At 41.4% G+C, this 27,277-nt stretch overlaps 3 protein-coding genes across 5 annotated transcripts in view; 1 reads left to right on the top strand and 2 right to left on the bottom strand.

Moving 5' to 3' along the window:
* The window catches only part of LOC105357228 (kinesin-like protein KIF26B), a 53,813-nt gene extending 45,609 nt beyond the window's left edge, over positions 1-8,204 (bottom strand). The window contains exons 1-3 of one of the 2 annotated variants that reach the window (XM_011492007.3): positions 7,290-8,204; positions 6,815-7,153; positions 3,350-3,811 (exon numbers count right to left, since the gene is read on the bottom strand). In XM_011492007.3, coding sequence (XP_011490309.1) covers positions 3,350-3,811; positions 6,815-7,153; positions 7,290-7,346 — 858 coding nt within the window. In that variant the 5' untranslated portion in view covers positions 7,347-8,204. Of the gene's footprint in view, positions 1-3,349; positions 3,812-6,814 lie in introns of both variants that reach the window. The other variant, XM_023953203.1, reaches the window with a different exon arrangement.
* A 2,037-nt stretch (positions 8,205-10,241) lies between these two features.
* hnrnpu (heterogeneous nuclear ribonucleoprotein U) lies at positions 10,242-19,702 on the top strand. Of its 2 annotated transcripts, none has more exons than XM_011491757.2 (14): positions 10,242-10,836; positions 11,941-12,055; positions 14,261-14,340; positions 14,418-14,557; positions 14,648-14,747; positions 15,133-15,245; positions 15,338-15,601; positions 15,683-15,802; positions 15,882-16,010; positions 16,100-16,268; positions 16,351-16,629; positions 16,696-16,982; positions 17,068-17,205; positions 18,097-19,702. In XM_011491757.2, exons 1-14 carry the CDS (start codon positions 10,404-10,406, stop codon positions 18,145-18,147), a joined length of 2,418 nt encoding a protein of 805 aa, XP_011490059.1. In that variant the 5' UTR covers positions 10,242-10,403; the 3' UTR covers positions 18,148-19,702. The 2 variants fall into 2 exon arrangements, with proteins under 2 accessions (XP_011490059.1, XP_011490060.1); XM_011491758.2 differs by having other exon boundaries at positions 16,708-16,982; positions 18,097-18,374.
* Positions 19,703-23,137: 3,435 nt separating this feature from the next.
* lefty1 (left-right determination factor 1) lies at positions 23,138-24,734 on the bottom strand. The gene is given in 4 exon segments (NM_001163090.1): positions 23,138-23,462; positions 23,722-23,961; positions 24,060-24,306; positions 24,470-24,734. Coding segments are annotated over 4 exon segments (1,077 nt in total).
* Between the last annotated feature and the right edge of the window lie 2,543 nt (positions 24,735-27,277).

The raw sequence follows: 27,277 nt of genomic DNA, 5'->3' as shown, positions 1-27,277 counted from the left end.
GTGACGTCACACTCACTCGGTCCAGTTCTTATGTACAATCAATCATCAGAAAATGCACGCTAGATTTCTAAAGAGAATTTTGGTAAATTTCCACTAGATTTTGGAATTTTAGATTTAGACACTAAAAATGGCAAACACCCTAAATAGTGCACCAACTATTGAAGGTACTCGGACATAACCATAGACAGAAGAAGATCTTTCATCTACACTTCTTGGATCGGACCGAAAACAGGACTAAGAGCAGATTATCAATGCAAAAGCAGCCTGAAGATTCCCCAGTAGTAACACAGCTGTAGCTCTGAGTTGTGTCTCACACCTTCATTCATAACTGCGTGGCAAAAAGTCAGCATGCATCTGTTCCAAGGCAACATAAAGCCCTGTCGCCGCGCCACAGGGCCTCAGAGCACACATCTCCGCGTGCTGGTTCCTCATTCTATCACTGCCTACATTTTAAGCCACATAACTTCGTTTTCTATCCGTAACACCCAACCATAAAGTGCCAATTAGCGCCAAGAAAGATGTTCTGTGGTGGTTTGGAGTAAAAGCACCCTGATTAGCAGATCCTTCACTTCCCTCCTCCTCCTCCTCCTCTTATCCTCATGACTCAGTTTCTTCTTTCTCTCTGCCACACATCCCCCTAACATGCTCTTCTATGATCTTTCATTGTTTTCTCTTCCCTTCACCCCGTCTCCCTCCTTCCTCCTTCCCATTTTGCATGCCTGGCTTCCCTCCCTCCCCTCCCAACTGTCCACTTTCTTTAAGATCTGCATTTACTCGCTCCGCATTACTTCATCTCATTCTGCCTGCTCTCAAGCTGGACCCACCCTGCTGTTGTCTGGACTCTTTCATTCGTGACATGCAGCTCTTGTTTTTGGGTGATCCAAACACTGTCTGGACCAGTGGCGGTCCTAAAACATTTGACTAGGGTGGTGGGGGGTAAAAGACTTTGGAAGGGTGGCAAATGAGGACAGCACAGTGGAGGGCCATTACAAATGAAAGGATCAAAATGTGTATCTCAAACTGTGTATCTCAAACTGTTTTATTGTTATTATTATATTTTAGCTGAGGTGATATAACTAATGTAAAGCTGTAGCAACAAAAAAAAAATCTAGAAATATCTTGAAAGCATACACAATACAGGAGCGTAGCAAACATTTTGAAGGGCTTGAGATTTAATTTTAAAATATTGCTTCTGGTCCTTCTGCAATGCGTAAAGAAGCGTGTATTGATTGTTTCCAAATCTTAAACAAAAATGATACTAATATTGACTCAAAAATTGGGGGAAGGTGGGGAGGCAAAGCTTTTTCCTGCCCCCTGTAGCTCCGCCCCTGATCTGGACAGTTTTATTTTGGTCTGTGAGGGCAGGACGCTGACATGTTTTCAGCTTCAGAAATATGTCTGCATGATTTAAGCATCCGAAACATGAAAATCCACAATTATTTTTTACAGGAATTTACTCCTAAATTTTCAAACCGTGTGCAAACACACTTTTAACTTTGACTCATAAACATAGAATGGTATTATTTATGTTATCATTTTGCTGGAATTTTTTCTCTTCTTCTTTCAATGTGCTTTAGACTTGCAGTTCATCTTTAGTGACCCACATTTGTTCTTGGTTCACTTAAAATTAGTTATGAAAGGATTTGCAAATGGAGTCATTTCCAAGCCACATTTTACACCACATTGCTGCATTTCTTCACATTTATTCTCATGACTGTGCAGCAAAAGTTAATGTGATGTACAATGAAATTAGTCACGCAATGGCAAGACTGCTTTGCTAGAACCGCAACATAAATGAACAGTGGACAGCCAAAAAGAGTAAAACAGATCAAGTTTAAAAATTATGAAGAGTGGAATAAATACATGCAAAATAACCATAAGGGCTGGATTCCAATCAAGGGTTTGTTTCCAGTCATTTTTAGATGAAAATTGCCTCCCAAAACTTATTCCTCTGGTTCTGTCATGTTATTCTCCAGCAAGCCCTATCTTGATTCAATGAAGTTCATTGTGTCTATAAGTTCTATTAAGCACTTAAATTATTTTTTTATCAGACACTGGGTTTGTTTTGTGTAAAACCTACCGACATGTTTCGGCGGAATGCCTTCCGCCTTCGTCAGGGTCGTCATCAGATGGTGGCGTGTGACGTCTTTAAAAAGAGCTGATTTGTGACTGAGGCGGAGTCACCTGTCAAACTTTGACAAGTGACTCCGCCCCTTGATGTCCGTCTTTCTCTGGAGGATGTTGCTCCAGGTGTGAGAGAGCAGGAAAGCCCCCTCATCCCGGTTCATGGAGGCGGTGGAGATCAGAAAAACGAGCCCACACTTCCATGAACCGGGATGAGGGGGCTTTCCTGCTCTCTCACACCTGGAGCAACATCCTCCAGAGAAAGACGGACATCAAGCGGCGGAGTCACTTGTCAAAGTTTGACAGGTGACTCCGCCTCAGTCACAAATCAGCTCTTTTTAAAGACGTCACACGCCACCATCTGATGACGACCCTGACGAAGGCGGAAGGCATTCCGCCGAAACATGTCGGTAGGTTTTACACAAAACAAACCCAGTGTCTGATAAAAAAATAATTTAAGTGCTTAAAAGCCCTATATTGCTTGATTCTGATTGGCTGAACCAGGTGACTCCAGGTTCTAAATGGCTAAACAGACCTGGTGCAAGTGATCAGTTGCATGATGGGTAGGTTGTGCCCGAATTCCCTCACTACCTAGTGCACTATTAGCCATTTGGTCTGGGTGTCCGAATCTACAATTCCTGGAAATTTACCAGAAGTCTGTGCAAAAAACTGCATTGATGCTCACTAGATTGGCAAATATAGACAATGCATTTTGTTTGAACAATTTGTGATCAGAAAAAATGTATTTAAATGTATTTTTAAATGTAATCAAATTAACAAGTAAATATAATTGTAAAAATGTTTTGGGAATATCATCTTGTCTCACTCGCCTGGTCTACTGCAGCTTTAACCTTCATTCTCTGGGGACCAGGGAGGGGGCGGGCTCACTCTACCGCAGCTTCCATCACAGTAATGCACATTTCACCGGCCGTAGGTTTTAAATATTCCTTGAATCTCTATTGATCACGAGGGCTTTTTGACCGGCCACCTTTTTATGACGGGTAAATCATGGTCCAATTCCATTCCATTAGCAAAAACGCTTTTAAAGAGCACGCTCAGGCGCGTGATCGAAACAACGTCTGATTATGAATCATTGCTCCGCTGACACGTGCGCTCATAAAGGCATGCGTTACCCATAAAACTCATCAAAGGGGGGGGGGGGGGGGGGCACTCAACTAGAAATTGTGTGATTGGATGCAGAGAAAGGATGAGCTTTTAGGCGTACCTTATGGCAAGAATTTGATGTGACACCATCTGCGGATTTGGAAGCCAGCAGCTGCTGTTGCTCCTCCACCCAGCGCTCCATGTTGGGGTTGGGTAGCTTGGCTCCAAGTCTTCTGAGGGTTTGAGGCGTCCCCTGAGGCGTCTTGGGCTTTTGTAGGCTTTGGGAACTGTGTGTTCGGCTGTATTGTTGGTGCAGAGGCTCCTTTGAAGCCCCGTCCCAGTGCTTTGTCTCACTTTGTCCCACAGTTGTGCCAGAGCTGCTGAGGCTTGCCTCATGATAGGGCTTGGCTAACGACTGACTGCGACTCAGAGCCAGGTGGATGGCCTCCTGCTTGAGGAGGTTCGTGTTCGCACCACAAGCTCCACACTGACCCTGCTCCTTGTCTCTGTCCCAGGACTCTGTGTTGGCACGTCCGTGAATACGGAGGTTGGCATGAAGAAATGTTGCCAGGGGGCTTGTTTCCTGCAGGATTTCAGGAAAAAATCGCAAGAGACATAATTTGGTTGAGACGTGCCTCATTTAGGAGCCTTGATTTATGCTAAAGTGGAAAAAAAACATACCGGTATACTAAGACCTCCCATGATTGAATCACTTCTAGTTTTTAATTTATATTCTTGTACCTTAACGCATTGTTGTCTGTTATTTAAAACTGCTCTCCGGATGGAGTTATTTAGCCTTGCTTTGTTTTCTAAAGAGTTGGGTACTTTCATAGTCCAGTCCACTTGGTTTGAATGGAAAGGCAATGCCAAAGTATTGAAAACTGGCCTCTAAAAATTAATCAAACCATCCTGACCATATTCCTTGGTTTGTTTAAGGGGTTGGTATTGTCCAGAACAGTCTGACTAAAAAAAACATAAAAGCTCAATGAGGAAAAATGGCCAAGCTGGTTCTCCAAGCATATTAACAAATTATCTTTCTTTGGATTTGTGCAGCAAACAGCTGTTGCTAAAGAGTACATTTACAAACAAATAAAAAAATACTTGTTTTCTGGGAAAACCAGATTCCTTTTAATTTACAATGGAGATCAATTGAGATCCATGCGACACAATGAAAGCAGAGCAAATGGGGCAGTGTGAAAGCTCCCTTAACCCTTGTGCTATCCTATGGGGTCCAGATGACACGATCCTTACATTGACGTGTTCTCTCTACCATGACACAGGTGGATAAAGGTGGAAAGATTTCATGTAATCCATGGACACCAGTGAAGATCACAAATCATTGAAGAAAAAAGGTTCAGTGCACTGTCCAGTGGGTCTAGATGACCCAACTCCCAATGTTAAAGTGCCTAGGATAGCACAAGGGTTACGGTGCTTTCACCTTTACATTAGGTTGAGGTCTTGACTTGGATTGAACTTTTCCTTATATTACTGTTTTCAGATCATTTCCACTCATGGTTCCTTTGTTTAGGAGTATTTAGTTGGAGGGAAGGATTCCCCTGTTTAGTAGTACATACTTTGAAGGAGTTATCCCCTAGTTTAAGACTATATACTTTGAGGGGGGGTCCTCTCATTTAGGGGTATACAGTTTGAAGTGGTGATCCCCTTGTGTAGAAGAGGTTTGCCTGTTGTTGTTTTTTTTTTTAAAAATGTTTTACACTATCTTTTGCTTTTTTAGTTTTAAACCTTTTTGTCTGTACACTTTTTAACTTTATTTTTTTTTAAATAAAAACGGTTTTATTTCAATTTTTTTAATTTTGCAGTGAAAAAGAAATGCCCAAATGTACCACTCAGAATTGAGATTTTTGTGGATTTTCAGAAATATTGAAAAGTTATTGCATGATTTATTGAAAAATTATCTGTAAAAAAGAAGCTGGGATTTTACTAAAACATTGGATATCGAGCATTTCCCCAAAAAACTTGAAAGGATTACAGGAAATTATAAAATAGTAAAAAACAAAGCCCAAAAACGCCTCAGACGTCAATTGTCTGATCGCCCATATATAACTACAATTTTCGCATAAAAATATGCTTTATTCCTTTAATCTAATTTACAATAAATCTGATTTGTCCAAACCTGGAGGATTTTTAAAACCTCTAAAGTCCTCTAATTTGTTTCAGCTGTTAAAATCTAACACAAATCAAACAGTCGACTCTCTTTTTGTGTTGACAGCAGCGAATACACCTTTCATTTGTCTGCCTCCCTCCACCCAAGGGGTCAGGAAATCCAGGCCTCAAAGGCCAGTGTTGTCTCCACATTTTCCAGATATTAATCCAACCTGGATCGGGTGCTTCAGCCAATTAGAACATTCCAGATGTATGTTGGAAAACCCCATATTTGCTCCACACTGTCTAATGTCTTCCCATAAGATCAAAACTTGGTATACCAAAAAGGGTTCACATATTTTTACAACTCACAAAGAGATAAACATACTGCAGCATGTCTTATCTTATCTCGCCTATTTCTCAGAGACTATTTTTATGTTTTTACTGCAGTAAAAGCTCATTGGAGAAGGATGATATCATAGAGGCCTGATGAGAAATCACTGTTGATCAATAAACCTGAAAGGAGCCAAACTGGCTTATCAGATTTCCACTGTCTGCCTCCGCATGCTTCCACCGCCTCTCTCTCAGCACACATGACAGTGGCCGTGCCCCATCCCACTTAAGAGGACAAAAATAAATAGCCACGACCTGAATGGGGAGGACTGAGGATGACACTGGGATGCAGTGATGAAATATTCATGGCCATTTCAAACCACTCGCAGAGGAATGCCGTCGCTTCACTTTGTCTGGAGGGGTCTGAGTGATGGATGCACGCGTGATTTCCACTAAAAGGCGGCAGTGGTGACCGGCCGCAGGAGGGTTAAAATGAAAGTAAATTGACTTGAAGGTGAAGAATCTTGCAGAAAGAGTCCAGTTTAGTGGATTTTGGGTGTTTAAATCAACATATGCCCCATTATACAGTAAAGAAATGTGGTGTAGTTCTGATAAAAAATATTCAGGAAAATTTACTTTCTTAATAAACTACTCACAAAAATGGTTTTAAAAAATGCCCAGCAGTGACTAAAATATGAAAATATTTGTAAACAAATAAAGTTCTAATAAATGTTTTATTTTATTTTTTATTAGGAAAACAAAATAAGTGTGTTTGTTTATTTATTTTGCACATTTCACATTCATTTTTGGTGCAATCAACAAATACCACTTTGTAAACATTTATTTTTATGTTAATCCACTTGAAGTTGACACCCCCACCCTTCATCCTCCTCCTTTTTCCTCCATGGGAGCATCACTGACCTTCCAAATATGAAAAAAAAAACATTCTCAGAAATATCTGAGAGATGTAAATAAATCAACTTCTAATAAAGTTTTTTGTCGTTTAAAACAAGAAAGCTAGCTTTTTTATGCTGATTTCACGTAAATTTTTGGTGTATTGAACAAATATTAATATTTCAAATACGTATTTTTTTGTTGAATGACCCCCCTCCTCCTCTTCCTCCTCATCATCCATGGGAGCATCACTGACCTTGCAGGAGAAGCGATGGTGGACAGCCAGACTCAGGGCTTGCTTCTTCAGACCCACGAGGGTCGCCGAGCATTTATCACATCCCGCAACTTTGCGATCGGACCCCCCCAGTTGGCCGCCCCCGGGGTGGGCTCTCCGGAGGGTCCCGCCGCTGAAGGGCATCCTAAAGCGCTCCCCGACTTGGAGGCACCTGGAGGACGGGGTATCTTCGGTTCTCTGGCACATGTTTGCGCTTCCCCTGGAGCCTCCGGCGCCCTCGGGAGTGGGGCGCTCCTTGACTCGGCAGTCTCCTCCGGTACTCCTCCCGGTAAAACCGACGGGCTCGCGCGCCTCTGAGTTCTGGGGCCACAAATATAATTGGAAATTATCGGCCAACCACACCCCGAAGCTTCTTTTTTTTCTCCTCTCCACACGCAGATACATTTAAAGGTCCTTAAAAATAGAGCTATATTTCTAATAAATAAATGGGACTCACCAGAACAGCCCGGATGGAGGCAGGAAAGCTCTCTCCTCTCCCGGTCACAGACGACATGACAACTTGTTGTAAAAATGAAAAAAGGAGTCCGAACAAAGATGGAGCGCAGTTTGTTTTAAAGCTCCAACAACCCCCAGGAAAGTGTTTGGATTCATTTTTTAGTATAAAATGTGGGAATTTGATTAATTGAGAGGATGGGGAGACTATAGAGAGGAGCGGCGCCGGTGGCACAGCGGAGCGAGAGTGAGCGCCCCGGAGCGCGCCTCGACCACATGATGCAGTTTAGCCGGGGCTCCTCTAGAGGGCGGTAGTGAGATGCTTTTCTGCTGATGGATCAATTTTTTTGTTGTTTCGTTCTTATTCACAAACAACCAAAGAAGTTAAACTTATGTTGTAATCCCTTAAATTGTGCCTAATATCCAACGCAGCATGAGTACAAAAGAGATTATTGGACAATTTGGATATTTATCTATTACATTTCTAATGTCAGAGCTTTATTTTAATTATTTAATGGTCTTTTTCACTGCTATTTTAATGTTTTCAGTTATTTATGACAAAAAAATTATAATTTTTCATTGTGTGATAACATCTGTATGCATTTTGTTTCATTTTAATCTTGTTTTACATAAGTGTGGTGCATAAACAAAAGGATTCAATGAAGTTGATATTTCTTCATTTGTGGATCAAATCCATGAACCACATCGCAGAATGAGAGCAGAAGAGATGATTGGACAATTTGGATATTATATTTCTAAATCTAACAATTTTTTTGATTTTTCACATTTTTTTCAGAGCTTTGATATATTTTCTGACGTTTATAACAAAAAATGCATCATATTTACTTTTTGTTGGTTATATTCAAATGCACTTTGTTGAATTCAAATGTTGTTGTTTTTTTTACATATAATTGTAAAAAAAAAAAAAAAAAAGCGTTTCAAATCATGTTGATATTCTCTAAAGTTGTGGCTCATATAATGCAGCATGAGTGCAGAAGAGATTATTGTTCAATTTGGACATTTAATATCTATTCAATTTCTAATTCTAATTATTCTATTTTACATATGATTGTGGTTTATATACAATCATTGTGGTCCAACTCCTGTTTATATTTCTTAATTTGTGACTTATGTGATCTTTTTCACCAGTATTTTAATGTTTTCTGTGATTCATAATAAAAAACAATTTATTTTTATTGCATGATAATATTTGTATTCATTTGCGTGAATTTTAACCTTGCTATTTTAGTTTGTTGATATGCAAATATACTTTTAGTTTCAAAGCAATCTTTATAATTAAACAAACAAAGTGCTTTGAAACTAATCAGAGGCTAAAAAACAGACCAAAAAAATACTAACAGTAAAACTTGAATATGAGGATTAAACTACATTTCTTACAGCAGAAAAAAACCCGGAAATTTTACAACCTGCTGATCAATGACAAAGACTGTCACCTTGTAAATTGCAAAGTGAAATTAGTGCTTATGTACCAAAAACAGTCAAATTTGAACAGTAAAACAACAGCTAAAAATATTTACATTTTAAAGAACACAAATTTGGAATTAGAAAGTGTCATTTTGATAATCATTTAATCTATAGTAAAAGTGTTCCCAGTGATCTTTTAATTATGATTATGCTGTTTTTAGCCTAAATCAAAAAACCTGTGTTGTTTTTCTAGAACATAGTTTCTGCAGACCACCAGTAGTTTTTCAGAAATTCACCTCTGAGTTGTGGACAGAACTGATGAAGTCTTCCCTCATTTCCAGTCATCCATTTGTTACATGCTCTCCCACTAGCTTACAGCCCCTCGCAACCCAACCTAACGTCAGGTTGCAACAACAATGGCAGGCAATATTGGAGCTATCCAGCAGTACAGTTTTAAGCCAGATGCCAGCTCAGACGAGGAAAAGAAAGACGTACACAGATCTAGCCGTCTACAGGTTCATGCGTCAGAATGGAGCAGAGCAGGAAGCTTGTGGCCAGACAACTGTAGCATCAGAGCTACAAGCTTTTTTAGACTGGATTTCTTTTCTATTCCTGATTCACAACTTTGAATAAAGAAATACTCAGAACTGAATTTTCTTTATATATGTCCTCCATCATTAGAAAATTCATTCATCTTCCTCTGTTTATCCCTTTTGGAGTCACGGGGCTGCTGTAGCCTATCCCGGCCACTTATGGGCGAAGGCAGGGGACTCCCTGGACAGGTCGCCAGTCTGTCGCTGGGTCACACATTTCACACACCCACATTCACACCTATGGACAATTTAGAGTGACCTATGAAGCATGTTTTTGGATGGTGGGTGGAAGCTGGAGTCACCGGAGAAAACCCACACATGCACGGGGAGAACATGCAAACTCCACACAGAAAGGTCCCCCATTGATGTTCTGTTTCAGGTCCCCCAGCCGGACTTGAACCAGGGGCCTTCTTGCTGTGAGGCAAGAGCGCTAAACACTACACCACAGTGCAGCCCATCATCATTGGAAAATGCTTAAAGAAAATTTTAAAAACACATAAAAGAAAAGCATGCTTTTCAATGGAGTGGGTCTTTGATAAGAAAAGTTGGGAGATAAAATTCAATAATTCTGCTGCCATGCACAGTGGTGGAAGTGTAGTCATGAGGTGACTAAGTACCAACATTCCAAAGAGAGTTCATAATAAAAGACCAAAGCTGCAAAGGAAATTTCCATTGAAACTGGTATTAAATTTCAACATTAACTGTAGTTTGTCCCGTTTTGTTGCTGAGGCCCAAATTAAGCTGTCATTTAAAAAAGGAAACTTTTTTTCTCTTTTTTAGCAAATAAGTGGACAATATTTCTCTGCAATAATGTATAATGTGTTTGTAAGATAAGTATAGATGTTTTCTTGTGTGACAGTAGCAGATGGCAGGTTTACCAGAAGAGGGAAAAAACCCGCTGCGCCATTTATTCAGTGATTACGGTAGGAGAGAGGCCGTCCTCCTCCCCTCCCCACTCAACCGCCGTTTCAGCGCAGCTCTCCGCCGGCGAAGACTTCTCGGACAGCGGGTGCTATTTTGGCGCAGTTTCCTGTCTATAGGCGTTCAGTTATTTATTTATCGTCGATTTTTTAAAAACTGTTTGTACTCTTGCATTCAAAATGAGCACAATTAACGTGAAAAAGCTGAAAGTGAACGAGCTGAAAGACGAGCTGAAGAAGCGTAATCTGTCGGACAAGGGGCTGAAGGCCGAGCTGATGGACCGCCTGCAGGCCGCGCTCGACGAGGAGGCCCTGGTCGGGGATTCTTCTGCGGCCCAGGAGGGATCGGAGGAGGAAACCCTCGAACAGGCCGCCGAACAGGAGGTGATGGGAGAGGAAGAGGAAGGCGACGGCCCGATAGAAGAGAGCATGGAGGCTAATGAGGAAGAACAGGATAATGATAATGGGGACGAGGGCAATGGCGTAGCGGATGACGAAGACATGGGTGAGGGGGAAGAAGGCGACGAAGACGACGAGATGCTGAAGGGAGATGTGGACGACATGGAAAAAATTGACACGGAGGATGGTGAGCCCGGGGAGCAAGCTGCTGAGGGTGAGTCTGGTGAAGTGATGCTGAAAAGGTGGCTGGCTGAATGGACTGTGGCTGGCTGTTTTTTTTTTTCGGGGGCTGGTTGCGAAGATTTTAGCGCGTTACCAAGGAGCGTCCATGTTGAACACGGCGGCGTGATTCAAGCTAGTTAGCATTAGCAGCTAGCATCGGTCACCTCCTCTTAGTTAATCGTTTTGTAACTCTAATTACGCGTTACCATATTCTCTCAGGCACGTTTTAAAGAGTCGTTTCAAAAACACAATTTAAAGTTTAGTAATAGTTTTAATTAAATTTATATGCCGAGAACCGTCCTTTTTGGTTGACCTTTAAGCTTTTTCTTTCGATTTTGTAAGGTGTGTTAGCTTGTCAGCTAGCGCGATTTCCTTTGTTTCTGGTGTAGTGCTAACAAGCTAATTTAGCAGGGTTAGCCATTTCAGATTTTCCCTTCCTGTTAAGACATAAAGGGGGAATTTGCAAGCCACAAATCTTGTATCTTACTGTCATTTGTACAATCTCACTGGAATTACTTTTGAAACATTTCATTTCCCAGTCTGCACAAATAAAATAAACAGGAGAATATCTGCGATGGCTAACCCCAAATTTAAATAGTGGTAGCTCAGCTGGTTCTGCTGCTTTTGTTTAGCTAGTTTTTTTTGTCGTGGTTTTTCTGTTTAATAAAGGTTCCAAAATCATACAGTGTAACAAATGGGGAGGTAGTTTAAAACCATATCTAAATAGCCTTACTTGCATGATTTATTTATCCCCCTTAAACAGTAAACTTTCCCTTATAAGTTAATCAAACCCCATTGACAATGGTGTATTTTTCAGACTTTTATTTCGCCCCCACAAAGCATCACTCATTTATTTTATAATTTTTGGCCAGTTTATTGTTTAACTACCTGGTCTTAAAAGCTGTCATAACCATTTGATTGTACTGTATTTTCAGTGTAAGTATAGTGCTGCCTCTTTGAACATTCATATGAATTATGATGGACACAATGTAACTAATGAACGGGCTTTGTGGGCCAGAACCCCACTGCTAGTCCGACCTCTCTCTCTGTCTCAAAAAGGAGCACCTCATTCTATATCTTTGTTCTATTTTCAAAGGGGATGCGGACAAAGACACGAATGCTGATCAGAAGAATAAGAAGGGTGTTAAGAGACGCCGGGAGGAACATGGAAGGGGCTACTTTGAATTTATTGAAGAGAACAAATACAGCTGGTAAGGATGGGACAGAGCAAAATGGCCTTCAGCATCCCTGAAGCGCCATCCATAGCTTTGTTGGATTGTATTGGCTTTAAGTGCCAATGCACACATTTCTAGCAAGAGGAAAACCCTCTGTTTTTTTGTTTAAAATAAAAAGTATTCTCTTATTTAATAACTTTCACACATGTGTTTTCAGGGTCATCCCTGACTACCTAAAGAGCCTTACCATTTACTCTACAATGCCCACTCACATAGCGTCTTTAATGGACTGCATTCTGTAGCAGAAGTGCATCTGTGACTTTTCACATCTGTTCCTCATGCCACTTATTGTTTTGTTTCTTTTGGAAAAGCCCGTTGTGTCCTTAAGGTGAATGGAGGCTACTCTAAGCAAAACCCACAGAGGGAAATAGCAGGTGTACACTTTTTCAAAAGGAGGGGTGGGTTGAGGAAAGTAGCCGAGGGGTCTGAAAGAAAGTAGCACACAAGGATTTAGGAGATTTAAAGAAAAAAATCAAGATTATTGGAGCGTCCACGGAGGAGCTTCGGTAGTGATCGTCCATGTTTTTTCGGAGTGTTCTGCCTTTTTGTTGTTGTTTTCTCTCTATCACACTCTTGTTGCTGTTTCTGTATCATGTTTGTGTAAAATGTCATGTTGTGTGCGTTTGGAAGAGTTTTTATACCCCGCGTTCTGTGACCTCATGCATGGCTTGCAAGGGAGTTCCAGTGTGAGTGTGAACATGAACTTACTTTTTTTGGTCACGTGTGTTGTTTTCATTGCACTACCTGGACGCTGAAGATCGATGGGCACAGCATCAAAAATGTTGGCTGTTTTATTTATTTTTAAATTGTGATCACTTATTTCTGGTTGTGTTAATCCAGGAAAGTCACTTCCTGCTTCTCCAAATTGTCCACTTGACGTTTTTAGGGATTTATCAGTTTAATCTTTGCCCATATTTTCCCTTCTAAACAACATAACCTGCTTTCAAAATAATCTAAAATAATTTTTAAGCTTTAAGGACCTTTGTGGTAAAAGTGGGTTTACATCAGGCCTTTGTGTTAAAGTCCCACTCTGATCATCTTTAGATCTATTTTGTAGGCGTTCCCAGTGGTTTCTTAACCATGAATATAATGTTTTTGTCCAGAAACCTGTCGATTTCTAGGACATAGTTCCTGCAGAGCAGCGGTAGTTCATGAGAACTTCACCTGAATTATAAGTAGGGCTGTTGGCGCTGAGCAACTCCAACCCCCCCTTCCCATCCACTTTGCTGAGAGCTCTCTTACAGCCCCATACCCCTAACCTAACATTTGTGCTGCAACAATAGTGGCAAGCAAAATAAGAGATATTTAACCTACATGACAAATATGCTCTTCTTGAAATGGCAATTTTTTTTGTCTGCTACAGATTCTCAATTTGAATGAAGAAATATTCAGAAATGCCATTTAAGCTTAATTTTCTTTACATCGTATTTTCTGTTCAGGGAGCACATTCATAAAGGGCAATCAATAAACGTTTGTCATATATAAGGCAGATCGAACTATAAGGCGGACTAAGCAAGACGTGAGTCGCCAGTCAGAGTTTATCTGCGATTAAAGTAACTCTAGACTGTTAGAGACATGATACACGTTAGCCATGCGAGCGTATTCAAAATAACTCCAAACCAAGTTTGCTACTCGTTAAAAACAACATGAAAATTTGACAGAGTGCCATGTACCTCTCAAAATCGCTTGAACATCAGTGAACTCAGCCAGAATTAATCCATATAGAAGGTGTTCTAGATTATAATGTCGTTTTTTTACAAAAAATTAAGGCCTATAGTGCTGAAAATATGGCATGGCCCCCATCATCGGACCACAAAAACAAGTTAAAACAGCAATAACGAGATTTTTCATCAGAGTGGGCGAATTTTTTCACAACTGCTGTGAAGTGAGGTTGACAGAGACTGACAGACACTCATGACAGCCATGGAACGGCTGCTGGCAGGGCTTTCTTCTTTGCTTGTGTTTTAGATTTCGTTGGATCCTCAAGGTAAGTGTCTGCCAAGGCCTACAATACAGAAAAACACAAGCAGGTGCTTAATAAACCCAGGTTAAATTCCCATTATCTGTGATTCCCACTCCCCTCTCCAAAACACATGTTTTCAGCAAGTGGTCTCCCCAGCATTAATACACTTCATGCAGTTACTCTAAAGTCTTTGTTGACTTGTTTGTTTCTTTTTTCAGCGCTTCTTTCAAATCTCCGGTTCCCCCGCTGGAGGAAGAAGATGAGCAGTTTGATGACACTAAAGTCTGCTTGGATACCTGTAAGCCTTTCTAACTGCTCAGGACCAAACTTGATTTAAATTCACAAGTTTAACACTTTTGTCCCCTTGTGCCTTAGACAACTGCGACCTGCACTTTAAGGTGTCGCGGGACCGCTACAGTGCCTCATCTCTCACCATGGAGAGCTTTGCTTACCTCTGGTCTGGGGGCAAAGCCAACTATGGCGTGAACAAAGGCAAAGCCTGCTTTGAGATGAAGGTGGGCGGGTTCTTCCAGTGCAACACACAAGCTCATCTTAGGCATCCGTTACTTTTTTTGTTAATTTTTTTTGCTTTTTATGTCTGGCAGATTACAGAGAAAATTCCAGTGAAGCACATAACTAGCAAAAACATGGAGATTCATGATGTGCAGGTTGGATGGTCTCTGGTCACTGGTTCACTACTGTTAGGTGAGTTTTGTCAAACAAACAGTTTATAGTTGGTTTATTTTGTCTTACAGTGCCAACTGTGTTTATTATACTTGTTTAAAACATCTAAACCTGGTTGAATTTTTTAGTTTCTTGTAAATCAACAATACAGTGAACTTTGATTTACAATTTAACTGCAGTCCATAAAAATGGAAAAGCCTCAGTAGAATGCTGCTTATAAGTGGCTCTTGAGGAATATCACTGTCAGGAGAGCTCCCTCTAGTGGTTCATGAAGAGCACTACATGTGAATCTAAAAACTCATCTTTGGCTGTTTTATGGTCTTTTTCTTCACCTCAGCACTCACAGATCATGCAACAATTTACAAAAAACAGCTGATTGGACCTTTTTTCTTTTGGTTTTGTTTAGGTGAGGAAGAGTTTTCCTATGCATACTCTGGGAAAGCCAAAAAGACCACAAACTGCGTGACGGAAGACTTTGGAGAAGCATTTGATGAGAATGACGTCGTCTGTTGTCTCATTGTAAGATCATTTATGAAAGAAGCGAGGCTTCAAATGTAAGTTTTTATCTGATACAAATATAGTTTTGCTTTTTTTTCCCCTCCCTCTCATAGGACTTTGAGGGTGATGAGGTGGTGTTGTCCTTCTCCAAAAATGGTGGAGAACCATCTGTGGCCTTCCATGTCAAGAAGGATTCTCTGAACGGTCAGGCGCTTTTCCCTCACGTCATGTGCCACAACTGTGCTGTGGAGTTCAACTTTGGCCAGATGGAGACTCCGTACTTCCCTGAGCCGGAGGGTTACACCTTCCTGCAGAAGATCCCCATCAGCGACAGAGTTCGCGGGCTGAAGGGGCCGCAGACCAAAGCAGACTGCGAGGTAGAGTATGGAGAAAGTTGGTTGGTTTGTCCCCTTTAAGTTCTTGAGCTTGCATTCCTTAAATCCTGTTTTATTTTGAAGATCATAGTGATGGTTGGCCTGCCAGGCTCTGGAAAGACCACATGGGTGAAGAACCACGTTCAGGAGAACCCCGGGAAGTACTACATCTTAGGCAGCGACACTATTGTGGACAAGATGATGGTCAGCACTGCTCTCTGTTCTGCCCTTACTGGGATTCTGTTGGTGTTTCTGACTTTTTCTTTGATTGATTTAAACTCAGATCAACAGCCTAAAACGCCAATCGAAAGACATTACAAAGCTGACCGCCATTTCCCAAAGAGCGCCGCTTTTCTTGGGAAAGTTTATCGAGATTGCCGCTCGCAAGAAGAGGAACTACATCTTGGATCATGTAGGTGGTCCCTACGTTCTGATTTGGGATGAGAATCTGATCATTTTCAAACACGTTAATGGAAGCACTTCCTTTTTTTCTTCTTCCAGACCAACCTGTCTGCTCCAGGTCAGAAAAGGAAGATGTGTCTATTCGCCGGCTTCCAGCGCAAAGCCGTGGTCGTTTGTCCTACTGAGGAAGAATACAAGCAGAGAGTCCAGAAGAAAGTGGAAAGTGACGGCAAAGAAGTGCCCGAGCATGCTTTGTTAAAAATGAAAGGTGACCGGTGTTAAGAAAACATTTCAATTCAAAAGATTTAATATTCACTGTGACTTATATTCATTACTGTCTGGCATTGTAGGCTTCTACGCTCTGCCGGAGGAGGGGGAAAGCTTCAGTGAAGTCATCTACGCCGAGCTGCCCAAAGACGAGGCCTCCATGCTTCTGGAACAATACAAAGAAGAAAGCAAGACGGCTCTGCCCGCCGAGAAGAAGCCCAACCAGGGCAGCACCACTCCCAAACGAGGAGGGGGCCAGCGCAGCGGCAACCGAGGGGGCAAGAGCCAGTTTGGACGCAGTGGTCCCGGTCCGAGGGGAGGTGGTCGCGGCGGCTTCCAGAACAGAGGGAACTTCAGAGGACGTAAGTTGATGGATTAAAGGTCAAACTTTAAACCTGTAAGTCTGTGACGCGTGTGGTGATGCATAGATTTATTCACAGCTCCTGCCCCCCGAGGAGGTTTCAGTCGGCCCCCTCGCGGCTTCCTACCACCACCAGCTTTCAGAGGGGGGTTCCCCACCCGTGGAAACTTCAATCGAGGCGGCGGCCCCATTCCTAGCTTGGGCGTGTCCCACAGAGGCGGTTCCATGAGAGGAAACATGGGCCCCAGGGGAGGCCCCATAAACCGAGGAGGCCCAATGAGCAGAGGGAACATGGGCAGAGGAGGAGGAGGAGGCAGCATGAACCGCGGGGGCAACCGGGGTCATCACAGCCAGGTAGGGCGGGTGATGGCATCCAACGTTTTGGACCTGAATACACTCTGTTGACACGTCCAGTCATGGTTCTCACTGTTCTCCTCAGTTCCAACCAAGAGGCGGTAACCGTGGCAACTTCGGCAACAAGAACAGAGATTTTGGCAACAACAGGAACAGCGGGAGCTTTGGCAACAGGAACGGGATGGACAAGGCTCAGGCCTTCAACCAGAGCTGGCAGCAAGGGGTCAGTACTCCTGCAGATTATTTCTAAATCTGGTAGATTTATTTTTGCCCCGCAGAAGAAAATTGGTAAACAGCACCCCGCCCCCAAAAAGATGACATCATGGCAGGAGAAACCCTCAAAAATGAAAGGGTCAAAATCTCTTATGGGACTCCAAACATTAGTCCAAAAAAAGTCCACAAAGGAAACCAAAGCACCTGTGTTGGGTTTTTCCAAAGAAGGTCTACAAATTATAATGTGGGAAATTCTGGGATTTTCACACAATGTGGGTAAAAAAATGGTTTGTTTCAGCGACCTTCATGACATTTTACAGACACGATGCCAGCTTAGGTCTAAAACCACGACGGAGTTTCATTGACCTTTGACTTTAGAACATCCAAAAAAGACACCTTTAGTACCAGCTACAAATTATAACTCCTAAGGATTTTCATCTATCTTCTCCTAACTCTTCTAGCATCATTGAAAACATTTTTTTCATGGAAAAGTTTTGGTTTTGGAAAATCTAGATATTTTTTTTTACTGGCATTTACATGGCGAGCTCTCAAAAGTTGCGTTAGTCTTTTCCTCTCACCTTTTTTACCAAAGTATTGTGAAAGTTTACTACATGAATCATTGGCTCAAGCTGAGCAACAACATACGACATCAACTTATTAGAAAAATAGGTGTACAAAAATCCAATGCGACCATCAAATAAAATGGTTGCTATGCAGATAAAATCAACAAAAAACTGCAGGGAGGCAACGCGTACAATTCCCTCACTGCTTTAATTTTAGTTTAGTTTTTTATCAAAAGGGCCAAAATGTGGAACTGTTTGGTTGTGTAGCATCATTGTAAAGTTATTGCAACACCAATTATTTTCTGGAGAATAACCCAGATTGTGTCTCTTCTTTTCAGTTCTGGAACCAGAAACCGTGGAGCCAGCATTATCAGCCGGGATATTACTGAGAAACTTGTTCTCATGGACTGGTGGCCGACACGGGAGAATCCACCGCTAGCCACGGAACATCCCAGCGCCCCGCCGTTCCATTTCTTCTTATTATTTTTTATTTTTTTCTTAAAACCCCACTTTTAAAGTTCGCAAACCCGCCACAGACTGTCAGACTGAGAACACCGAGCAACAACATTCCACCGGAGAAAGCAGTCAGCAGGCGCGGGTTCCGGCTCATCCCCCCTTCTTCTTTTTGTCATTTTTTTCTTTTCGAGCAGATTTTATATTTTCAACCACTTTTAAATGATTTTAAACCAACTTTAGTGGCCGACGTCTGCGGGGCAAATGTACTGTTTCCTTCTGTTCAGTTTGTGTTTCATTTGTGCTTCTTTTCTTCTCATTTTTGAATTGTAAATATATTTTTTTTGAGTAGTTTGTCAGAATTGTGAGGAACAGGACGATTGAAAGGAATCTGGCGTTTTTCTGCAGGGAAGCATGGTAGAATTTTCAAACATTTAGACTGTTTTCTGTCTGTAGTTTGCTATTGAATCCTTTAAATTGAACAAAATTTAACACGTTTTATTTTTGGTTTTGTTTACATCATCAAACCTGTATCAAACTTCATAGAGTTAACAATAAACATCTGGTTGACTTTTTTTTTTACATCCTTCCTGCCTTATGACTTCTACTTTTTTCAAAGGTGTGTTAAAGAACCTTTGGCTTAAAGGAAAACACTGGGATGGAATCTCTTAGGCTCCTTATTGCTCCATTCAAGTATTGTAGTCATTTGTAGTTTTTAGCTCCTCTAATGTTTATCACTTTGGCCTTTCGGCCATTTTCAGGATAGAACGAAGCCATTTTTGCTCTTTAAATTATGGCTTTTTTTGAAAAATATGTCTCCATTTATTTGTTTTTTTAAGACTTCATTCTCAGGAGAAAATGTCTTCTTTTTTTTCCTTTAGCCGTTCCTTTAGGTGCAGTAGAGTAATTAGTCTCAACACTGACCCCGCCCCTCTTTACCACAAGCGCTGGATTTGGCACAGGAAGGGAAGTAGCTCATTTCCACCAGCAAGTTCAAGGGCTACAGAGCGTCCCACCTCCGCTTTATTGTGCAAACTAAAGGAAGTGGCAGCTTTTCTTTTTTATTATTCCTGAGGTATCTTTATTTTGAAGTGTTGGGACCCTTTCCTGTCAATAGCTCCCCAATTTCAAGTTTCTAATTTTTTTTTTACCCTGTTAAAGCAGGATATGAAATCTCACTATAGTAGAAACTACATTTTGATGTAATTAATATGAAACCTGTAAATACTAAAATCACTATTTCAGTCCTGCATGAATGTTTATTAATGAACTTGCTAATAAATGTGGTTGAAGGATCAGCTTTCCCCCTTTTTCTAAGCTTTGTGAAAGTGTAAATGCTTTAAAATTTGCAGAATCCAGCTTTGGTTTTACAGTAGAACCTTCAGATTTTTTGTGTTGCGGCTTTAACTGATCAAACAGAAAGAGCAGATGTTTGGTTTTGTGTCTTTTTCTTCTAGGTTGTAACAATTAAAGGGATATATTGCAAATGTACGTTTTGTGTCATAACTGAAGTTAAAGTAGATGAAAGCTCATCTTTGTAACATCTAACATTTATTTAATGGGTTCATAAGGTTTTTAGTGGAGGAAAATATTCAATCTGAGATATTTCACTTTAAATAAGGTCATGTGACCCACAAGCAACTCTGTTTGAGTAACATCACTAAAACAAGAAGCACACAAAATAAATGTGTTGATTTAAGATGAAGCCGTGTCTCAATAACGTTGCTGGTTGGTTTAGTGGTCACCACTCTGCCTCACAGTGAGAAGGACCTGGTTTGAATCCCTGCTGGCTTCATTCTGAGTGAAGTCTGCCTGTTCTCGTTGTGCATGTTGTGGGTTTTCTCTGGGCGCCTCAGTTTCCACCCACAGTCCAAAGACATGCTTCCCCCTAGTTGTGTGTGTGTGTGTGTGTTACCCTGCAACACACTAGTAATCTGTCCAGGGTTGCCAGCCTTCGCCCAACAGCAGCTTGGATAGGCCCCAGCAACCCTGTGACTCTGACAGGGATTCAACTTTGGAAGATGGATGGACTTACTTTAAAGCTAGAATTGATTATAAGAAGTATTACAAAAATCAACCTTTAGTTTTTCAGCAATTTTTAAATCTTTTTACTCATGATGATCATATTTTTTGCCACGTTTTAAAAGAGCTTTAAAAGAGAATTAATATTTATTTCCCAGACAGAAACCACAAAATTGTATTTATTCTATTTATTGCCGAGAAATAATGAACATAGTTAATGTTTTTCATAGATCAGATCATTATAAATGAATTTTTATAACTAGATTTAGTAGATAATGTAAAGGTGATGCTTGTCCTGGTTCATTTTTGCAGTAGACAGGTGTGTTGTGATGCAGCTGTTGTGGATTCTGCAGCTTCTGACTTCATGTTAGATCAACGTGTGAATGTTCCCAGCATGCATCTCCACCGGACGGAATGCATTACAAAGACTCCTGATGAGAAAGCCCTGAAGTTTGTAGACTTTTGCAGTAAAATCCCCATAAATTGAATTCTCTCTCTCATAAAAAATAATTCATTTCAATCACATAAAAACAAATTACACATTTCCTCATGTGTTTTCATTAGACATTAAAAATGGAACTTTTGTGCATCCAGTGAGGAAACTTGTAGAAGTAAAAGTTCAAAGCCTTTATATGTTTCACCCGAAATGTCTCAGACCTCACTGATGAGTTAGCCAATCACATCAGAAATGACAATAACCCCCCCTGATAAGCATTGTTTAATTCAAAATTTCACATAAAAGTCATGAACCTTTTTAACTTTGAAATATTTGGTTGAAAACATACATAACAATAATCGTGACACATAATTGTGATTTTCCTTGGAAAAAATCCTTGGAAGGACTTAGTCTTGTTCAAAAACATCAAAATGTCAATTTTGTGATTTTTCCAATAAAAAATGATATTTACTACAAGAAATGTAATTTATTTGGACATTTTTAGGTTAATTGTGTAATTATTGTGTAATTTAGCAAATAATATTATCATTAAGGCACGTCAAGGTAGTCTCAAAATCATTTACTTTCATCCTAAAATATTTCAAGGATTACAGATTTGATGTTTAAGCAGAAAGCAGTCCATGTGTTCATCTTTAGTCTTTTGACTACTCTAGCAGTGTTTTTATAGGACTATAAAAAAAAGAATTACCAGTAATCCGAAAACTGCAGCTTACAGCTGCTTGGGTTCTCACAAGGATCAAAAAAGGAACCACATCTGTTCAGTTCTTAATGCCTTTACCCTGTCTTTACTCAGACTGTTGCCGGTTGATAAAGTTTTGAATGCTTTGACCTCCTGACCCAGTATTTACCACACCTTTCCGGTCAGGATCCAGTCTTTTGTCAGTACCTGGAGTCCAAACATGGAGAAGCTGTATTTAGCTTCAATATGCGGCACACATCAGGAACAGACTTCCAGAAAGCCTTAGATCAGCTCTGTTTACCTAAACCAGGAAAGTGTTTTATGATGTTTAATCCTCACGAAAATAAACCCCAGAGTAGTATTTTGATCCATTCTCAGTCTCTAAAAACCTGCGCTCTGAGCACCAGCCCCTCCCAACCCAGAAAAGCATGCAGGTCCTCACATTGTGACATCACAAAGTGGGGAACAGTCATGCTTTTGAAAGAAAAGTTTCAATTTATTTCTCAGAATTTGTTTAAAAATTGTATAACTTTTTCTTCATACAATTTTGACTTTTTTTCATGATTTTACTATTTAATTCTCATGTTTTTTCTTATCTTCTTTTACGGTGGCCCAAATACTCTGTTGTAGAGAGTAACTAATCTATTGTTATTAATTTGAAGAAGAAAAAATGACTACTCTCTGTTTGAAAGAATGCAAAATGTATCCATAATACTTCATAAAATAGTTACACAATGGTAAAAATGTGTGGATCAAATTTGAGACAAAAAAAAAACCCACAAAAGTGTCAATGCTTTTACATCGTAAACTATCTTTGTTGTAAACAAAAACCCACCAAATCACCCAACGTATCATAATTAATGCTATTTATATCTCATGAAAAATTGTTATTGCCAAAATTTCTTGTGGATTTCATCAAAGGGTTAAAGACACCTATTAATTCTAAAATAATTGGAATTTCCATCACTTTTTTGATGTAGTATGGCTTTACAGGGTCAACTTTCTCCACATTTTTATTTGAAGGATCCCCCCTTTAATACTCATTTTAAATGTTTCTTTTACTGTTTAACGTAAAGCACTTAAAATTGTCTTTGTACTGTGCAGGTAAATGACAACGGCGGAGAGGAAGGAAGAAGGAACCTCCAGCAGGGACCTGCTGACAGGACAAACACGTTTTCTTTGACATCCTCCTCTCAGCTCCAAACCACCTGTGTTTCCTCTGACCCCCCCCCTTAATTGAAGGTTCACCCTCATCAGCCATACAGGAGAGCCTGACAGGACCTCCCACTCAGACAGCAAACACAGCTTTAGGTATTGGCTCTGATTAACAAATGTTTGGCCCGATCTGAGCCTGACGTAAACACACAGGCTCCATGCAGGGCAGCCTTAGGTTTGTCTGTGTGCCGAGCCTCTTGTTCTAATAATAAATAATCATAATGACCCCCCAGGTGTTGGAAATGAGGAGCGTTTGCTGCATGCAAATGATTCGTTGAATGTGAATGGAGCCAATCACAGTTGCAGCCAGGCACTTAATTGGGCACAAAATACTTTATTTTCTAAACATAAATCATATTATGTACACATTGAAAAAATAGGTCACATCTGACAAAGTTTGGATGATTCCGATTTTAAAAAAAGAGGTTACCCCAGGCTGTACAAAATATATAAAAGTGCTGGTGGGGGGAAGATTTCTGACTCCCACTCAATTTAAATAGAAAGTACTTAGTTTTATTTATTACAATTAAATATATCCAACCCCCCCGTGACTTCATGCTATGGAGGTATTGTCCAGAGTGCATGCGCACCTCTCCACAATCATGTTGGGGAACTCGGCCACTTCGATTTCAGTGTAGTCTCCTTTCTTTACCAGGTACATGATGGGGAGCGGTGCGCTCACCGACACCGTGCACCTTCGCTCCCCGTAGCCGAAGTTGCGTTTAGGCTGCTTGCAGCCCCCCGTGCACCGGAAAGCCTGGTACCCGGCGGGTTCAATGATCCAGTACTGGGTCCAAGTGAGCGCCCGGAAGTCGATGAAGTACTGCTCCCTGCAGCAGGTGTCTTTGCTCTGGTATACATCGCAGTCCCCGCGAGAGCTGTGGAAGGGACAAAATGAAGATTAATGTACTGTTCTGCGGAGGAAAAGGGACATTGGAGGGGGCATTGGACAGAGCCCTTGAATATCTCAGTTACACCCCTGCTAGTATAACCTATTTCATCCTCATAAAAAAAAAAACTTTTTGGTCTGGAAAAAGTGTGATGCCAAATGCTCCTCCTGAGTCAGACTGTCTGCTAAAAACAAATGGCCAAAAGCTACTTGGTTAAACCCTGCATATCAAAAGCTGGCGCCCTTACCCATACTCCTCGAGGTTGAGGGTGTAGAGGACGAGCTCAGGCTTCCCCGAGGTGTGCTCAGTCTGCTCTTGGGTGGTAAAGCGCACACTCTTGGCCACCTCTGCCGCATAGCTGCCAGGTCTCTCGCCCTCGATCCACACCTCCAGGTGCATTGGCGTCTTCTGCTGCGTCTTGGACCAATAGTGCACCGCTTGGGTGACATCAAAGCTCTTCCAGCCAGACTCGTGAATGGGAATCAACCTGTGAAACAGACGGGCGATTCATTAGAACGATGAAGTTTCCGGTTCGCTACTGGGATGTTTTTTTTTTTTTTTAAATCTCTCCTCCCCCTTTCCTACCGTGAGTCCACCAGAGATGATCGGTTGGATCCATCAGGCAGAACCTCCACCCAGTATATGCTGACCCGGGCGTTGTTCACGGCGCGGTGGGCCTTCCTCTCCACCGTGAATCGCTTCTGATGCGAGGCCCGCTGGAACAGCTTCAGCTCCGCCATGGTCACTTCGCTGTTGTCCGGGATCCGCGCCTCCATGTCGAACAACATGCGATGCCGAGTCGTGTCAGAGTACACAAACTCCCCGGAGATGTCTGCAGCACAAAACATTTCGTTGCATCGCTTTAGTTTTTGTGCGTAAAACTTGTTCCGAGCACCAAACATCTACTTTACGCACGGAGTTGTTTTTTGTTTTACGCACATAACTTTCTAAATACAATTACATTCGCATATGTAGCAGATAACTGAGACACACACCTGCATTGCCAGGGATTCCTCTCAGAATGCCAGCCAGACTGGGCAAAGACCTGCGCTTCCTGCTGTGGTGCATCTTCAGCATGGACACATACTTATTTCGGATATGAGCTGGAACAACCAGGTTCTCCAAATCCCTCTTTTGGATTTTAGGAACTTCATCCAGCCCGAGTTTCTGCAGGAGCGCATCCTTCATATCCTGGTGCGTAAAAGCCTTGGAGAGGCTGAGGAGAGCGGCGCACAGGACGCAAGCGCGGAGCATATCCATGAGGGCAAAAGAAAAACAACAACAAAAATGTTTGAAAAATAAATCACCGCAGCACAGCAGCGGGCTCAGAGATACACAGATGAACAGTGTCCCCCCCTGACACTCCTCTCCGCCCTTATATCTCTGCGGCCCTCCCTGTAGTTCGCACTTTGTCGCTGGGGGGCAGGGGCCCTTATCAGAACAAAGGTGCGCCCCATCCCAAACAGGATATCTAAGTGGCTATACTTCAAACAGAAACAATTAGACTAGAGGGCCGTCAGTATCGTGGAGGGGTAATTTTGCCATCCTTCCAGGTTTATTAATGCAATTTTATCAAAACCCTCATTCAAGTATAGCATTTTTAACACATTTCTTAGTTATGGAATCAATTAAAAGAAGAAAGTTAAAAAAGCCACTCAGAAGAAACATTAGGGAAGATCTATTTTCTTTTTTGTGGTTTTTTAGTTACACTGAATTCTACAAGCAGGAATTGGGATGTTTAAAGTCAATTTCTGCTTTTGTCCTCACTTGTGTGTTCCTCACTGCCACACATGTGCCCCAGACAGACATCTCTTGACCCCATGAACCTGAAGTGCCCCCTTGTGATGTGTACATTCCTCTGGACGATGTCAGATTAGTCTGGCCAGAGTCTCTCACACGGTGAGGCTTAAAACCGTCTGACCAGAAGCTATTTTAGTCCAGCAAAAGTGGCGGCGGACAGTCGGCCGCAACAAACGTGCGACAGAGGGGTCAAAGAGGAACCCTGGGGCTTGGAAAGACGAGGGAGACTTGAGGATTAGATGTTTATTCCATGCTCTGTCACCCATTCTCAGCCCACTCCAACAGATTAAAATTATTAGCCAAACAGACAGTTAATCCAGAGGCCAGAGGGGGGGACCCTGGTGTGGATGTGGATTGGGGCAGCCTCTTCACAGGTTGGTGATTATCTGATTCCATTGCGAGGATTTGCCTTGCCTTTTTTGTCACACAAACATTAGAAGCAGGGGTGCTCTCGCTGGCTGCAGAAGGCCGCTTGCCCATTTTGTGTATTGGGGGCCGTGTTTGCTCGGAGATGTCAGACAGACTGAAGGGGCACACAGGAAGAACAAATGACAGATGACTGCCAGACCTGCTCTCAGAGCCTTCAGTTTACCAATGAGACAAATTAATAACTAGAGCTGGAGGATAGACGTGCCAGCATCTAGAGGAGACAATCTGAGAAAAGAGGGACAGAAAACCCTTTAGGGGGTGATTCTGGTAGGTTTTTAGATACACAAATTATCTTAATTACAATTAATTTACAATCATCCTGCAATGTTTGTGAATGGGACTTTTAAAACTGCAGTTTTATGTACTTTTTCTGTAACAATTTGCAGTATTTCTTGATTTTTGCACCAGATGACTAAAAAGAGGGAGTATGCAGCAATGTTATTTTGAACACTTTTTTACACAATTACAAGAGATTAAATAATCACAACACAAAAACAATTGATTTTATATGTCCTAATTTAAATTGGTGGAACTCATTAATTAGGAAGACTAACATTTTCTAACAAAATCATTGTAAAGAGCATCATTTGCCTCCCTATTTGATGTCCCAACTGATCGATGCGACTGTCTGATGTGACTATCATCAGTGCAGACATGCAAATTCAGATCTATAATCCAGCCTCAAACACGCATGCGCCTCTCCATGTTTTATTACAAGTAATTCGGGAAATTAAGGAGTTCTTTTGTGTGATATTTCTCAGTCCTTCTTTCTTCCTATGGCAGGCAAAGGCGAGCATCAAAGCTCCATCTGAAGCTCCAAAGGTGCCATTTCTCTTCAATCAAATCCCCGAGAGCTGCTGACAATCAACAAGACAGGTGTTAATTAACATTCAGTCATTTGCATTGAAAAAGCTATCCAGTTAATATATAATTCCCTCACATTTTGGGAAACATGGAATCCCTCTTTGGGTGCAGAAAAGTTGGTAAAAAAATGGGGAGAAAGAACTCTCTGCGCACATTACGCGCCGGGATCTCATTATAGGTGTCTTTTTGGAAACAAGGCGGAGCTGCTGCGCGCTGCAGAAAGTCAATATTGAACTTGTGTTGGTGGTCACCTCCCAAAAGAAATCCTTGATTATTCACATTGTCACTCACTTCCTGACCCGCTACTGCCCGCTTTGTCTCAACGTCAAATATTTGAAGGAAACAGAACCCTCGTTTGCACCACAACAGACAGAAAATAAGACTTTTCTTTCTTTTTTTTTTTGTTTTCACTGCAGACATGGCGGATGTGCACAGCGTCTGGTCCATCTAGCTGTCAGCCAATAATCATTGGGGGGAAAGCGCTAGACCTGTGCAGAACAATGACCTCCCAATAATTGCCTCGACATTTCCACACACTAGGGGCAAGTCTGATTTAATCCCCGCGTAGACTTAACCCAATAGGATCAGACACGATTAGTCTGGACTGACAAGAAATATTAAAATTTACTGCAGATTTATGTCTAATTCATCAAAATCAGATGTAAAGATAATGAGAATAAATTTACTTTAAGATTTTTTTTTTTCAAACT

This window comes from Oryzias latipes, chromosome 24 (genome assembly GCF_002234675.1).
Source record: "Oryzias latipes chromosome 24, ASM223467v1".
Classification (NCBI taxonomy): Eukaryota; Metazoa; Chordata; class Actinopteri; order Beloniformes; family Adrianichthyidae; genus Oryzias; species Oryzias latipes.
This window is presented reverse-complemented; position numbering and strand designations above follow the sequence as displayed.

Bases quoted from the DNA above. Each gene is read 5' to 3' on its own strand.
- hnrnpu (XM_011491757.2), top strand. From the start codon at position 10,404: ATGAGCACAATTAACGTGAAAAAGCTGAAAGTGAACGAGCTGAAAGAC. The intron at 14,341-14,417 runs GTAAGCCTTTCT...CTTGTGCCTTAG, and splicing joins TAAAGTCTGCTTGGATACCT to ACAACTGCGACCTGCACTTT. The intron at 15,602-15,682 runs GTAGAGTATGGA...TTTATTTTGAAG, and splicing joins AGACCAAAGCAGACTGCGAG to ATCATAGTGATGGTTGGCCT.